Genomic DNA, 16,169 nt, shown 5'->3' with positions numbered 1-16,169 from the left:
GAATTATTAAATGGACATTTACTTGTTACTAGAAGTTTAAAAATGTATAAAAGAAAAAGAAAAACAAAGTCACACACTCTCTACAGAACAATTCAAATGAAGACCATCAAAGAAATTTTATTGATAACACTGGATTTTGAAAAGTAGTCATCATGCGAAATGTAAAACAAAAGCAAGGCATGTCAGTACAGACAAAAATAAAAATAAATAGAACATAAATCAATTCACAATATAAGGTTGTTTGTGTTTGCATAATAGCTTAGCCTCGCTGATGCACAGCACTCTGAACACTGTAATGATGCAAAAGCTTCGATATTTTCAATATTGCATACAGATTTTCAGAATGGTATCCTTGGCTACGGAACATGACAGAAACACTTTGTAGATTGTCTTTGATCTTTGGTCAAGCACATTCCATTCCAGTGATAACTGTGATACTTATATTGTCTCAGGGAAATAAATCAGTTCCAAGGACTCGTATTCACAAAGTGGTTCAGGGCAGGAAGGATCACTGTTGTACAATCCTAGCCTTGTCCATTGCGCTCTGAAACACTAAACTGATCCTAGACCAGCGCTCCTTAGCCTGATGCATTATGGGTGCTGTGCCCGCCTACAGTATCCAGTTATATACCAGGAATGCTACATCCATCCATCCATCCATCCATCATCTTTACCCGCTTACCCTGAGCAGGGTCGCAGGGGGGTTCTGGAGCCTATCCCAGCATGCTTTGGGCGAGAGGCAGGAATGCACCCTGGATGGGCCGCCAGTCTATCACAGGGCAATATTATAAGGTATATACAGAATTAATTTAGCTGAGAGAAGCCTTCAGTATCCGACTAACATCACAGCGGGCGACAACAGGACATTCAGCCCTTAGACGGGGATTTTAATTAAAAGGCAAAAAAGAGAGAGACCAACTTGAGGCCTTGAGGCCTGCTTAGTGTTTCCCAAAAAGGCACGCGCCAGGTCTTTGCTTTTCGTTCCACGGCAAGCATCCCGAAGTCTCGCGGGGGTAAACGCGGCGCGGCCCAGGTGCGTCGCCGCCGCCGCCACCCGCCGCCCGCTCACGCCGTCGCGTTCCTCTGGCAGCACTCCAGCAGGTGCGGGAGGAAGAACGCCGCCGTCCCGTCGTCCGGCAACAGCTCCAGGAACTCCAGCGGGTTCAGCTCCGCGGCAACCGTCACCAGGGTTTCTGTCGCCGTGGGGAAAACGCCAGCGTCAAAAAAAAGCCTCTCCGCGGCCTACCAGCGAAGAACTCGGCCCTGGGTTCTGAAACGCCGCAGGTTCCGCTTCCTCGCCGCGGAACCTGAAACATTCCAGTGCAATGCACCTCGGGAATATTTCCGAAGGTTTGAGCCCGTGGGCCTGATTTACCTGATTTTGGCACACAAAATAACTAATAACACAACCACTGATTAGTGCTAAAACAAGTACCGTGACCAATGAGAGGTCATGTTGTTGGTTTTTGCTTGAGGTAAAAGCTCTTACACCTGCTAAAGGTCTTGATAAATCAGACCCAAAGTGTGTTAAAGGCTGTTCTGAACTACAACATGGCACCAGAAGCTCATTTTTACCAACCAGGAACCTCCTGAAATTAAGCGCAGAAGACAGAAAATACACACAGAAGATCTGAAGAACGTGATGAGTCAGAATCTGGGGCAGTGTCACATGACTGAGGTACCTTCATGCTGATTGGCTAACATCCGCTGGCAGGCTGTACAGTACAGGAAGTTGCCCAGGACATTTAAAGCTCCTCACCTTTCAGTGCAGACAGCAGGATGGGGTTTTCACTGCCTGTGGATCTGGCTCTTTTACAGAGCTCAGGAAACACCTTCTGCCACCAAAGTGCCTAAAAACATCACACAAAAAAGAATTACACAAACATTATATAATTACACATCTCAAGGACCACTGCACACATTTAATAGCTCAGTAGCTTCATTATGGTTTCAATAAAAGTAACCACCAAAGGACTGAATTACAAGTATTTTATAATGCATCATAGACATAGGTGTCATTCGTCATTACAAAGTGCTTTATAATGGGTTATAATTATTGTCATAAAGCATTATGAGTACTTATGAGTGCTTGTAATTATATTACAATGCATTACAGACAGGCGTCATAGAAAGTGTATACCTAACATTACATATTTTACTTTTGGGAGTTTTCATGTTTGTGTCCCGCACATTTGGCCGGTGTTAAAGGGTTAAATGAGTAAAACGGAGTGTGGGAGTGGGCGGGTACCGTGGGGCCCTGCCGCAGCTCGTGATTGGCGTAGGGTATGAGGGCCTGCGGGCAGCGGTCCAGCAGCCTGTCGATGGCGCTCTCGTGCTGCCCGAGCCGGGCGGCGCACAGAACGTGAACGCTGAGCCCGGCGCCGTCCGCGTCCGACAGCTGCTCCACCAGGGGCAGCACTGAGCACACGTCCAGAGAGGGCCCGCACAGCAGGGACTGCGCACACACACAGAGCAGAGACACAATCAGCCAATCACACACGCAGAGCACAGACACAATCAGCCAATCACACAAGACCTGACACATCTCATCCAATCAGAGAGGGCCGCAGAGCAGGGACTGCACACACGCAGAGCAGAGACACAAACAGCCAATCACACGATGCCAGAACCCTCTCATCCAATCAGAGAGGGGCCGCAGAGCAGGGACTGCACACACAGAGCAGACACAATCAGCCAATCACACAAGACCTGACCCCTCTCACCCAACCAGGGAGAGCCTCTACACCAGAGACTGCACACACAGAACAGAGCACAGAACCAATCACACAACAGCAGACTCCTCTCATCCAATCAGGGAGAGCCAGTACAGCAGGGACAGCACACACAGTGCAGAGCGCCTCAGCCAATCAGATTGCCAGGATGAGTGGAGACCATCAGAACAGGAGGGAAAAGCAGACACACCTGCAGCTTCTCCAGATCCTCCTGGTTGCCGGGGGCGATGCTGAGTTGTGTAGGGGTGACCACGCTCACCCAGGGATACAGCGTCCCGTAGTGACAGCATGAGTTGATCTATCAGAACCACAAGATCAAAAAGGCTGATCCACTGTCTAACAGAGCACCACTGTCTAACGCAGACCTGGGTACATAAAACGTACATTCAAAACCACTTAACCCTTTGAACAGTAGGTTTTTTGGAATTCTTTTTCCAAAGACAGTGTTCTAAGAACTCCATCGCTTTCAATTACCAGTAGCAATTGTGACATCAGCATTAGAACGTTCACTTAGGAAAGATTCTAAACACACATTTGTGATGACAAACCTCGAAGGATGAAAATGGTTCAGATTGAGAGAGCTCGACTGCACTCCCATAATCACAGCATTTTGGGGCAGTGTTCCCGGGGCAACGCTCACTCTCTGCACTCACCAGATCCTCTGCAGTCTTCAGGGGTCTGATTCCCTCCTGGTTGCTCCGGGCTACGCGGTCGATGTAGACCGAGGTCAGGCGGAACAGCAGCTCCTGGATGACCGGGTCCTGAGAGGAGGCCACCAGGAGGGCCTCCCAAAAATCCACCAGCAGCTGCTGCCCGCCCTGTGGTTCAGCCCCATCCCGGCACAGCTCCTGAGACACACACAATACAATTATCACCACACACACACACACACACACACAATACAATTATCACCACACACACACACACACACACACAATACAATTATCACCACACACACACACACACACACACAATACAATTATCAACACACACACACACACACAATACAATTATCACCACACATCACACACACACACACACAATACAATTATCACCACACACACACACACAGGGTTTGTGCAGGTAAACAGTCACAGATTTGCGCAGTTAAGCAGGGTTTGCGCAGGTGAGCCGGGTTTGTGCAGGTGAGCAGGGTTTGTGCAGGTGAGCCGGGTTTGTGCAGGTGAGCAGGGTTTGTGCAGGTGAGCGGGGTTTGTGCAGGTGAGCGGGGTTTGTGCAGGTGAGCGGGGTTTGTGCAGGTGAGCAGGGTTTGTGCAGGTGAGCAGGGTTTGTGCAGGTGAGCGGGGTTTGTGCAGGTGAGCGGGGTTTGTGCAGGTGAGCGGGGTTTGTGCAGGTGAGGGTTGCAGGTAGACAGTCACAGATTTGCGCAAGTAAACAGGGTCTGCGCAGGTGAGCAGCCGCAGCGCTCGGGCAGGCGAGCTCACCTGGAAGAAGACGTCGGCCTCCTCCAGCCTGACCTTGCTGTTCTCGTGCAGCGCCACCAGGGCGGCGACCAGCAGCCCCTCCTGCGTGTCCCGCAGGTGATGAGCCAGCGAGGTGGGGACCACGCCCTTCCCCCTGCCCTGCAGCAGCAGCTTGGGCTCCTCGATGAAGCCGTAAACTTGGAGCATCTGAGGATCGGCCAATCAGATGCTCAAACGATCAATCAACCAACCAATCAGCTAAGCAGCATTCACAAAGATATTTATCAATCAATCAACCAATCAGCTAAGCAGCATCCACAAAGATATTCTCCCATTCACTTGGAACCAGAGAGGGGTCTCATCCATAGGTTCCAATAACAGTACAGCAGGACAGTAACAAATCTCTTATGAATTGCTGTTGTACGTAACAAGATTGTAAAGTAACTGAATTCTCTTACTCTGAAGAACTACTTATTCTACCATGCTGAAACCTGCACAACAAGGGACATTTAATAAAAAAATAAAACAATTTTGAAAACCGCATCATGTGTTTGTCTTCCAATACACTCGTATTATGTCAAAAAAAGTGAGAATGCTTTTGCACCTATGTTACTAGGTTTGGGTATTTTGATTGTGCATACTGTATATTTAGATTGTATATTGTATATGATGTATATTTTATACTGCTAGCATTGCACAGGATATTCTGTTGAGGTGTGTGGATATGTGTGTGTGTGTGTGTGTTTGTTAGTGTATGTACAGAGTACCTCTGTGTTTTAAATGAGACGTGTATGACCACATGAATTTCCCCTTGTGGGATAATGAAGTTCACTTTGACCTTGACTTTGACCTTCTCCTGTCGGGTCTGAGGACGGTATCGGGTAAAGCCAGGCGGGCGAGCGGGCGAACAAGCGAACGAGCGAGCGCGTGCACACGCTCACCTCCGCGTGCCGGCCCATCTGCTGGCGGTACAGCGGCGCGTCGCCCAGCCGCAGTGCCAGGGTCGCCGTGGCGAGGGTGAGGACGACGGAGGGGGCGCCGCCCGCCGCCTCCAGCCGCTCCAGGTGCGCCAGCGCGTGGGCGGGGCCGGCCCGGCACAGGAACGGGCTGATGACCACGTGGGGCAGCTGCTCCGGCTCCGCCTCCCCGAATATGTCCAGCACCGCATCGGCCGTTTCCTGCGGGGGGAGAGAAAAGAAAAGAAAAAAAAACGTTCCGCGTTTCGTCAGCGTCGTACACACGCGCGCGCGCACACACACACATAAAAACTGCTCAAGTTTCAGGAAAAAACTGCTTCTTCTTCCCCCCCCCCCCCCCCCTCCACATTCACTGACATGCTAATGTGACATCATGGCTTGTGAACCAACCAATCCATTACGTTAGGGCTGCCCAACCCTGTAGGTTTTCACTCCAACCCCAACAAAGCACACCTCACTCAACAGCTAGAGCAGGGCTGCCTAACCCTGTTCCTGGAGATCTACCGTCCTGCAGGTTTTCACTCCAACCCTAACCAAGCACACCTCATTCAACAGCTAGAGCAGGGCTGCCCAACACTGTTCCTGGAGATCTACCGTTCTGTAGGTTTTCACTCCAACCCTAATAAAGCACACCTCATTCAACAGCCAGAGCAGGGCTGCCTAACCCTGTTCCTGGAGATCTACCATCCTGTAGGTTTTCATTCCAACCCTAATAAAGCACACCTCATTCAACAGCCAGAGCAGGGCTGCCCAACTCTGTTCCTGGAGATCTACCGTTCTGTAGGTTTTCACTCCAACCCTAATAAAGCACACCTCATTCAACAGCCAGAGCAGGGCTGCCCAACTCTGTTCCTGGACATCTACCGTCCTGTAGGTTTTCACTCAAACCCCAACCAAGCACACCTCATTCAACAGCTAGAGTTCTGCATTGAGCTGCTAACTGGTAGAATTAGGGTTGAAATAAAGACCTAAAAGAGATCTCCAGCTGTTGAAGGAGGCTAACTTAGTTAGGGTTGGAGTGAAAACAAAGGACAGTAGATCTCCGAGCGCAGAGCCGGGCAGCCCTGCTTCACTTACCTGGTTCAGCTCCTCCATGGTCTCCTCGTAAAGAGAGTGCTTCAGGTAGAACAGGAAGCCCTTGCCGAATCCGGCCGAGTTTCCGCAGAACGGCTTGTTCCTCTGGACGACCTCCGCCACCGACAGACCAGACATCTTGTAGTAAGGGAGGGCCAAGTGGCACTCCCGCTTGTCAAACCTAAACAGTTTTTTTTTAACTTTTATTTTTTACTTTATCGACCAATCAGAAGCAGTGACTTTGATTTCCTTAGAGTGTTTGGCAGAGAGGAGGCAAGCTATTGGCCACAAAACACCGTTTGTATCGATTTCACTCCCAAATTCAGTCAATTCAGGAAAGTAACTGAAACTCGAGCCTCTTTTCCACGGTAGGGCCGAACGGTTACCAGGGGCTCTAAGTGCAGTTCCGAGCTGCTCGGGACTCGTGGGAACGGTTACCGTGGAAACATCCATTGGAACCGTTCCTCTCCGTGCTCAGAACTGTTTGGCCCTACTGTGGAAAAGAGGCTTCAGTGGATTCATTGAAGAATGCTCACTGAATATAACTGGCATTATTCATGATCTGAACTGAAATGAAATTTCCTAAACTGACTGAAACAAGAGGGGACAGGCCACCAAACCCGTGATCAGTCAGGTGATCACACGTTTAGTGATGATCTCGTATCCGCCTCCATTTCCTGATATTTTTGTCTGTAAGTAATCTCTAGCCATTTATGCGGCTGGCACTAAGCTAAATCTGAAAAATCTTTTGCAGTTCACTTTGTTAGTGAATTAATCCCCAGCTGGATAAATAAATACAAACAAGTTGTGTGTCATAGGTCAGGTGACACACCTCGGCATGTGTCATAGGTCAGGTGACACACCTTGGTGTGTGCCGTTGGTCAGGCGACACACCAACGTGTGTGCCGTTGGTCAGGTGATACACATCGGTGTGTGTCATAGGTCAGGTGACACACCGAGGTGTGTGTCATAGGTCAGGTGACCCACCTGCTGTAGCAGTCTCCCAGCTGGGCGCAGCTCTCCTGGAAAGCCCTCTGCAGCCCCTCCCTCTCGCTGGGGTCGGTGACGCGGGGGTCCAACAGCGCCGCCCGCAGGAGCAGGTGAGCTTCGCTCAGCAGGTGAACGCAGCTGTGCGACAGGGGATTGGTCACCTCGTACTTCTGACTGTACTCCACCTGCGCAGGAGAGAAACGCACAAGGCAGCATCTCGGTCCTGATCTAGGATCAGTTTTCTGCCTGTCCACATCCCAACCTTACCTGGTACAAGCTGATCCTAGATCATAACATAACCTTGCCCATTGTGGTAAATGGACTGCATTTATATAGCGCTTTTTACAGGAACTATGACTACACAAAGTGCTTTACAATTAATGCCTCTCGTTCTCTTTCCTTTAACCCCTGAACAGCTTTAACCCTTTAAGGTGTTAAGTCACAAATGTGTGATCAGAATGTTCTTAAACTGAACATTCTAATGCTGATGTTACAATCACTACTGGTAACTGAGCGTTCTAATGCTGATATAACAATCACTACTGGTAACTGAGCGTTCTAATGCTGATGTAACAATCACTGCTGGTAACTGAGCATTCTAATGTTGATGGTACAATCACTACTGGTGATTGAAAGCAGTGGAGTTCTAGAACACGGACTAGGGGCTTTTGGAAATAAAACACTGCAGAGAAATCTGCTCTTCAGGCAGGTTTGAGCTGGGCAGCTGGAATGGCGGTATAGCGGTACGGTGTGGCGATCGGCGCGCAGCCAGGCGGCCCTACCATCTCGCTGTAGAGCTGCAGGGTGGAGACGGTGTTCACCACGTACAGGTTCCACCCGTGCCCCCCCTCGCTGGGCTCCTGCACCCTGGGGATGGAGGTCTTCCTTGACCTGTGGGGGGGGGGGGGGAGGGGGGGGGCACTTAGTCACAGTCATTTAAACACCCCTATGGAGACCCAAACACTGGATCTTTATGACAGACTGTAACACCAGTTCTGCCCAGATAGTAATATTAATCTTTTTAAAATAATAAATAAATAAATAATGCAACTGCTAAATAATTAGGTAATATATAATATTAATTACGTGCCACTGTGTGCAGGCTAAATATTTAATAATACATTGGAGGCTCTTTGTGCTCTCCAATGACTAAATATATATTAGTGATATTGATGAGTAGCAGTAACAGTAGCAATTTCATAGAACTTCATTAAATTAATTTGGTTTCACACTACAAATCACACTACTGCACGAGGAAAGCAGTGTTTTTCTACAGTTATTATAGTTACGGAGGACAACTGACTTTCCAAGAGGTTAGTCACTTCTACACATAATTCTGCCAAAGCACATCCAGCTACTTAATCATAGGGATTGACAGGGAGGGGCTTTGTTAAAAAAAAAAGATTAGTTCTCATTTTTTGCTTCCATGTTGAAAAAACGCCACACAACACTGGCTCTATCACGGATTTCTAGTGCCCCTACATTAAAAGGAAGGACGAGTATTTTTTATTTTCGTTAGATGAACTCCCATGTTATTTACCCCACAACTGTGATAGGTCTACGTGACATGCTGTACTGACAATTACACTTTATGGCTACAGCAGATTCATGTGACACGACAACGTTAGTCACAGTGGGCGGAGTCGAGCGACATCCAAAAGAATGCTCTTTTGATTCCTTCCTCCCCAAGCCCCGCCTCCTTTCAGAAAAAAACGCTCGGATTATAAACGGAATGGAATGCGTGTCGCCTGGTAACCAGGCCGCCCTTCACTAAGCAGAAAAAAAAAAAACAGAGACCGGGGAACAACTGATTATCATGCGAGTCCACACACGTTAGGAGGGGGATGACCAAAACCGTGTTAGAGGTATTTTAGTAAGGACTGAGAACAAGGCCCCGGGCCCGGAGGTTTAGGGGGGGAGATGCGGGGATGGAATAACATGGAGGCACGACGATTCAGGAACTTACAAGAACGACCTGGACAGGAAGCTCTCCAGCCCTGGAGTAGTTGAAGGATCTATACCTACCGCTAGGAAAATCCCAGTAAGGGCTTTGTGCTCTTTTGATTCGCTATAATGAGGAGTTGTAGAACATTTAGAGCATCGAAACAAACCCAGAAAATAAGCACAGTAAAAAAAAACAAAAACATCATGAGCAACGTTGAGTAAATTGGCAAATTAGATCTGAAGTGAGACCAAAACTGATCTGAAAACGAAACCAGAGGGGCCAAGGTAAAGCTTTGAAACCTCAAGAAACAAGGCACCATAATCCTCCCTTGCGTCAACGAAACTCAAACGGGGAAAAAGGCACACAAAGAAGTCGTCCAAGGTAACGTTACAAATGAAGGCATTCCGTCTTCCTGCTAAACGCACTAAACTTGCTCTTCCTGCCGTCACATTACAGGCATTTGGCGGACGCTCTTATCCAGAGCGGCTCGCACCACTTCTCCGCCGTCTAACAGACCGGCCCTGACGGCATTAACCCCGGCTCGCGAGGCCCTGGGTACCCACGTTGTCCTGGCGCGCGTCCGCGGCGGCGCCCCCTGCTGGCCCGCGTCGGCCGCGGTCAGCAGCACCACGTGGTTCCTGTCGTGGCACAGCGACTTCAGCCCGATGAACAGCTGGATTCGCAAAGCGCACACCTGCATGGTGAAGGCCGGGCAGGCCTGCGTGGACACATCACATCACATCGCACTTATTTATCCAAAGCGACGTACAAAAAAAAGTGCATTATCATGGTCATTGGAACAACTGCAAAAACACAGGTTCGATGAGGTGCGATACTCGATTTCGCACAGCTACTTACAGCCAAGAACACAGTTCAGTTCACGCAGTGAACATTATTCTGTCCTAACTTATGCCAAGGAGAAGTAACTAATTAGAAAATGGCATCCCTGGAGGTTTGGAGTACTTAAGTCACATAAGAGTATCAACCTGGTCAGGCTCATAGTGCTGTAAGGTTATGAGCAGCCTGGTCAGGCTCATAGTGTTGTAAGGTTATGAGCAGCCTGGTCAGGCTCATAGTGCTGTAAGGTTATGAGCAGCCTAGTTAAGCTCATAGTGCTGTAAGGTTATAACCAGCCTGGTCAGGCTCATAGTGCTGTAAGGTTATGAGTGGCCTGGTCAGGCTCATAGTGCTGTAAGGTTATGAGCAGTCTGGTCAGGCTCATTGTGCTGTAAGGTTATGAGCGGCCTGGTCAGGCTCATGGTGCTGTAAGGTTATGAGCAGCCCGGTCAGGCTCATAGTGCTGTAAGGATATGAGTGGCCTGGTCAGGCTCATAGTGCTGTAAGGTTATGAGCAGCCCGGTCAGGCTCATAGTGCTGTAAGGATATGAGTGGCTTGGTCAGGCTCATAGTGCTGTAAGGTTATGAGTGGCCTGGTCAGGCTCATAGTGCTGTAAGGTTATGAGCAGCCTGGTCAGGCTCATAGTGCTGTAAGGTTATGAGCAGCCTGGTCAGGCTCATAGTGCTGTAAGGTTATGAGCGGCCTGGTCAGGCTCATGGCGCTGTAAGGTTATGAGCGGCCTGGTCAGGCCCATAGCGCTGTAAGGTTATGAGCGGCCTGGTCAGGCTCATAGTGCTGTAAGGTTATGAGCGGCCTGGTCAGGCTCATAGTGCTGTAAGGTTATGAGCGGCCTGGTCAGGCTCATAGTGCTGTAAGGTTATGAGCAGCCTGGTCAGGCTCATAGTGCTGTAAGATTATGAGCGGCCTGGTCAGGCTCATAGTGCTGTAAGGTTATGAGCGGCCTGGTCAGGCTCATAGTGCTGTAAGGTTATGAGCAGCCTGGTCAGGCGCATAGTGCTGTAAGGTTATGAGCAGCCTGGTCAGGCTCAGAGTGCTGTAAGGTTATGAGCAGCCTGGTCAGGCACATAGTGCTGTAAGGTTATGAGCAGCCCGGTCAGGCTCATAGTGCTGTAAGGTTATGAGCGGCCTGGTCAGGCTCATAGTGCTGTAAGGTTATGAGCAGCCTGGTCAGGCTCATAGTGCTGTAAGGTTATGAGCGGCCTGGTCAGGCTCATAGTGCTGTAAGGTTATGAGCGGCCTGGTCAGGCTCATAGTGCTGTAAGGTTATGAGCAGCCTGGTCAGACTCATACTGCTGTAAGGTTATGAGCAGCCTGGTCAGGCTCATAGTGCTGTAAGGTTATGAGCAGCCTGGTCAGGCTCATAGTGCTGTAAGGTTATGAGCGGCCTGGTCAGGCTCATAGTGCTGTAAGGTTATGAGCGGCCTGGTCAGGCTCATAGTGCTGTAAGGTTATGAGCAGCCTGGTTACGCTCCTAGGACAATGAGCTGGAAAGGAGGGCCTAACCCTGGAATATTTTAACCCACAAACACACCACATGATTACACAGGCATCCAGACGGACGTCACCTTCATGGTAGTGTCAATGTAGGGGTCCTCGACCCTGGCTGCCACTGCACTGCATCGCACTGAGAAACACTGGAGCGCATTCCTGCAGGGGAGAGACAGCACGGCATTTACAGCTCTGAAGAACCTTCCGGAGAGAGAGAGAGTGTGTGTGTGTGTGTGTGTGAGAGAGAGAGAGAGTCTGTGTTTGTGTGTGTGTATGTGTGAGAGACAGAGAGAGAGAGAGAGAGAGAGAGAGACAGAGATAGATAGAGTGTTTGCGTGTGTGTGAAAGAGAAACAGTCTATTTGAGGGTTCAGGCCTGGTTTTTGCCCTTGATCTACTGCTCTGTAAAGTGTCTTTGTGACAGTTCTGTCTAATAAAAGGCTATACAAAAACTGTATTTGATTTGACTTTATGATGATGTGAGAGGCGGGCTACTTTGTGATGATGTAAGAGGAGGGCTACTTTGTGATGATGTAAGAGGTGGGCTACCCTATGATACTATAAGAGATATAAGAGATGGACCGCCCCGTGTACCAGTGAGGCTACCTGGTGATGACGTGGAGGAACTGGTCACAGAGGACGGCCTGCTGAGCCTTCTCTGGGAACTGATAGGTGGAGATGAGCTCCACGGTGCCCCTCAGGCTGTACATGTAGCCGGTGTTCGGCAGGGAGAAGAAACAGAAGACGCACGTAGGCTCTGCGGCCTCAACACCGCCCTCTTGGCTGCCTGCGATAAGGGGACAAAAAACGAGATCAAACAAGCTGAGATCCAGCATCCTGCTTCTGTCCACTGCCAGCAAACTCGCTCGCCTCAACACTTATTCAAGAACGGGATGCCCTGGAAGACATCTTGGTCGTGACTGACTGACTTTTGCAATGGTCCAATGCCCCTGCTCATACTGATTTTGAAATGGACTCAAAACAGGAAACAGCCAATGAATTCATAGTCCCCGCCTTCCCCCGGGAGCTCTTCAATCCAACAGAACAGGTACATATCCTCAACTGTATGTCATCAGTACCGATAAAACATCTTCGATGGCCCAGGGTTGGGGCTCAATTCCATTCAAATTCAGGAAATTCCATAAATTAACTGAACAATCCCCATACAACACAATGCCCCCTCCCCCCACCCAATTCACAAACTGAATTTCGATTAATTTCCTAAATTGGCGCACTTCATCGCGGCCCTTCGTCGGTCTTACTCACTGGAAACAGTGAACATGGGGCGGAGCTGCAGAGAGTGCAGGCAGGTCTCCTCCACACTGCAGCCTTGGAAGAAGTCCGGGGCGAACCGCCTGTTAAAAAACCCAAAAAAACGACACACTGGTGAGACGTACGGACCCCCAACAACAGACCACCACCAGGGGGCGGGCTTCAGATGCAGTGGAAAGAAAGGTTACAGCGGTGGGGCGACCTCGAGAAAGCAAGAACTAGGCCTAGACTGGGGGGCCGAGCTAGAGAGCGCGTTGAGCAAGAGACTCCACCAGGGGGCGACCTCGAGAAAGCAAGAACTAGGCCTCGACTAAAGGGGCGAGACTGCCAGGATGCAAGCATGAGAAAGCAGAAAAACCACCACTAGGGGACAAGCTAGAGATGGTATTAAAGACACTCCACCAGGGCATGACCTTGAGAAAGGAGGAGGAAAGACGCCACCAGGGGGGCGAGCTTGAGACATTACGGCACCTGTACAGGACGTAGGTCACTCCAAGGCGGGCCTGCACCTCATCCTCCATGCCAGCCCACTCCAGAGAGACGGGGATCCCACATTCTTTCGCCTCCTCCCCCAAGAACTCCTGGTTCCTCTGGAACACGATGAAGTCGTCTGGGTCGCGGTGGGCATCGGATCGACCTCCTCCGGCATCTGTTCAGAAAGGTCACCGCACGATCACACTCACGCTCAGGCATTTCACGCTCTTATCCAGGAATAACAGTGCAAACTGATGTATCTTGTAAAACTTTCAATAACATGGAAAGCATTTTTTAACCGAAGGTACTAAAAAGGGTTAAAGTATTTAAAACAATGCCGTAACGTTGTACAGTCGTGAGCAACTTGGCTTACCTTTGCTTGTCACACATTCCATTTAAACTGCTGGGTTTTTACTGAAGTACTTCCGGTTAACCACCATTCTCACCTGGGAATCACACCTACCACCTGGTGACCTCACCATTACACTACACTAATACCTGCAGTGTAATATAACAGGGTAGGTAAAACATGATCTGTGATAATATGAAGTATCTCAAATATGCATTTGACCCAGGTCTGGGGTGTAGCAGCTAGGTTCAAAATCGGCTGTCTTCATCATTGCTGGTGCCACTCATCACACCCTTGGTCAAGCACAGCCTGACACAGGGATGTCAAACTCCAGTCCTGCAGGGTTGCAGTCAGTGTCTGCTGGTTGTTGGCGCGATTCTGCTCGAGCGATTCTTTTCAGGTGTTGGTCAGAGAAAGAGTCCACACACCTTGTTCTCAAAGCCTTAATTGGCCGATGACAGAAAGGAAACCCAATGATCCCTGGAAACACAGTGGACCTTCAAGACTGAGGTTTGACACCCCTGGGCCAATGTGTATGTATGACCATACATACACACAAGGCTAACCAGTGTGAAGGAGCAAAGGACTTCGCTAAAGCCCCGAACATATCGATCCGCTTCTGATTTAAAACAAAATAAAAAATAAAAATAAAAACACGTGCTGTTTTTTTTTAACCACCTGTTTCCTCGTCATCGTTGCTTCCGGTAACCATTTCCTTGGGCACCAGAGCTCGCGGCTCCTGTGTGCCGCCGTCGTCCCCGCTGCGGCTCTGAAAGCGCTCGAGCTTGACCACCAGCACCTCCAGCTCCATCTGCAGGGCCACGAACCCCGCGCAGAGCGCGACCTGCGTGGGCGTCCATCCGGGGACGTGCAGGATGAGGAAGCGCTCGAAGTCCAGCACGGAGAGCCGCTCGCTCAACGCTTGCCTCCTCAGGCTGAAGATCACCAGGCTCTTGGCGCAGCCCACGAGCAGGTCCCCCGTTACCGCGCAACACGCAACGCACAGCGGCGGCTCCACCAGCGGGATCTCGATTATCTCCATCTGTTCCTTCGGCGCGCCGCGGAAAGACGAAGCGCGCAAGAAGTGACCCAGCAGACGGACGCCGACCCGGGTCTTCTCCACAGCCTGGTAACGCCAGTTCGTATAGGCGCGAAGGTACGTGGCTCTGTTCTTCTCCTCGATCGTAACAAGATAGTCCCCTTGGGGAGAGCATGATCAAGAAAAGGCATTACTTACGGCATCACAATAACATTCAACCAACCCACGCCCGTTGTATAGGTAGCACAACTTATTTTCAGTTCAGGAGATCAGATTAATTTAATTTAACGTTATCTTCCATGTGGATTTTTCCCTATTAGTGAATTTAACTACAGTTGATTTCCTGAATTCAGACAACATAATTAAAAAGCAATTGACGTCCGCTCTGGCCTCTTAGCCCACTCTGACCGGCCAAGGACGGAGTTTAGCCCTGAATGGGTTATTAAATTATACGACATGCAATGGCCAGTTGATGAGCAAATCTTTAACCAGAAAGTGGAAGAGGAGACTTTTATTATTTTTTTATAAAACTAGTAGACACCTAAATGAACATTACTATGTAAGATTTGATAATCATTAATTCGGTAGGCTACTGCATTCTTGAAGCTGGGGCACTCCATATATAAACATGCATGTTGTTATTTTTCTACCTATATTACTTACCTATCTGACTGTGCAGTATGCTCTGAACAGTGCCCATAGTCGCAAATCGACAGATGAGGGAACAGCCCTCCTCTTGCATTTTATATGCCTCGATCTTGCATCCTCCGGCAGACACCACGAAAAGGGCATCACCTCCGCAACAAACCAGCCCCGGTTCCTGCTCTGTTGGCACTATTTGCTGCGATGCGAACGGATGCCAGTTGTAAACGTGAACCATTTCTGCAGATGTACCTCGCTGGTGACCAGCGAACCACACCACCCGAATTGTTTACGTTCCTGTAACTGAACCCTTTCCTCCGCCGAAGGCTATACTGTTTGCTAGCAGCTAGCAAGCTAATCTACCTTCGTTGAGTTCCGCGTTCACCCGCCTTCGCGTACGAGTGACCCGGCCGTCCAAACGCGCAAGCAGCGAGTCAGCTAACTTTATCGGAATCACATGCTAAGTCGTCTTGTGATGGTCAGGCAAACCTTGTTTGCGTGGTTGTTTCCAAGTAGATTCCCTTCCTTGTCTTTCTAAAATACATTTCTCGTAATTAATAGCATGCAATGACATTAGGTAGAAACGATTCGGTTCCGAGGTCTAGACGTACAGGTACAATTTTATGAGGTTACAGGGTGTATTAAAAGTCCGTAAAGCGTTACTTTCAGTTCCTCTTTATAGGATATAGCCTAACTGACAACAACAGCGTGTCAAGCAAACCCATCCGCTCATTGGTTAAATTGTCTGTCAGTTAAAAGTTACCGACTTCGATTGGCTTTTCTTTACATTACATTACATTACCGTAGGCATTTGGCAGACGCTCTTGTCCAGGGCGACGTACAACAAAGTGTATAACCGTAACCAGGGACACGTGTGTTGAAAACGCTAGAGGGAAGTAGCCCAC

General features: G+C 49.3%; 1 protein-coding gene across 2 annotated transcripts; it reads right to left on the bottom strand.

Moving 5' to 3' along the window:
• Window positions 1-94: 94 nt before the first annotated feature.
• hps3 (HPS3 biogenesis of lysosomal organelles complex 2 subunit 1) lies at window positions 95-16,082 on the bottom strand. 2 transcript variants are annotated; one of them, XM_035414084.1, is made up of 18 exons: window positions 15,286-16,082; window positions 14,262-14,783; window positions 13,232-13,409; window positions 12,755-12,843; window positions 12,095-12,275; window positions 11,567-11,648; window positions 9,706-9,860; window positions 9,164-9,265; window positions 7,980-8,088; window positions 7,195-7,382; window positions 6,211-6,388; window positions 5,098-5,334; window positions 4,178-4,363; window positions 3,386-3,580; window positions 2,923-3,030; window positions 2,249-2,455; window positions 1,760-1,850; window positions 95-1,193 (listed from the first exon to the last, which is right to left on the bottom strand). In XM_035414084.1, exons 1-18 carry the CDS (start codon window positions 15,500-15,502, stop codon window positions 1,066-1,068), a joined length of 3,153 nt encoding a protein of 1,050 aa, XP_035269975.1. In that variant the 5' UTR covers window positions 15,503-16,082; the 3' UTR covers window positions 95-1,065. The 2 variants fall into 2 exon arrangements, with proteins under 2 accessions (XP_035269975.1, XP_035269976.1); XM_035414085.1 differs by lacking the exon at window positions 9,164-9,265 and having other exon boundaries at window positions 15,286-16,080.
• Window positions 16,083-16,169: the final 87 nt, after the last annotated feature.

Source organism: Anguilla anguilla, chromosome 4, assembly GCF_013347855.1.
Source record: "Anguilla anguilla isolate fAngAng1 chromosome 4, fAngAng1.pri, whole genome shotgun sequence".
Classification (NCBI taxonomy): domain Eukaryota; kingdom Metazoa; phylum Chordata; class Actinopteri; order Anguilliformes; family Anguillidae; genus Anguilla; species Anguilla anguilla.
The sequence above is the reverse complement of the archived record's forward strand: the minus strand, read 5'-3'. Positions and strand labels throughout refer to the sequence as shown.

Coding starts and splice junctions, on each gene's coding strand:
- hps3 (XM_035414084.1), bottom strand. CDS start 15,502: ATGGTTCACGTTTACAACTGGCATCCGTTCGCATCGCAGCAAATAGTG. Junction 7,383..7,979: donor TGCAGCTCTACAGCGAGATG/GTAGGGCCGCCT, acceptor TCTCCTGCGCAG/GTGGAGTACAGTCAGAAGTA. Junction 1,194..1,759: donor CCTGCTGTCTGCACTGAAAG/GTGAGGAGCTTT, acceptor CCACGGCGACAG/AAACCCTGGTGACGGTTGCC.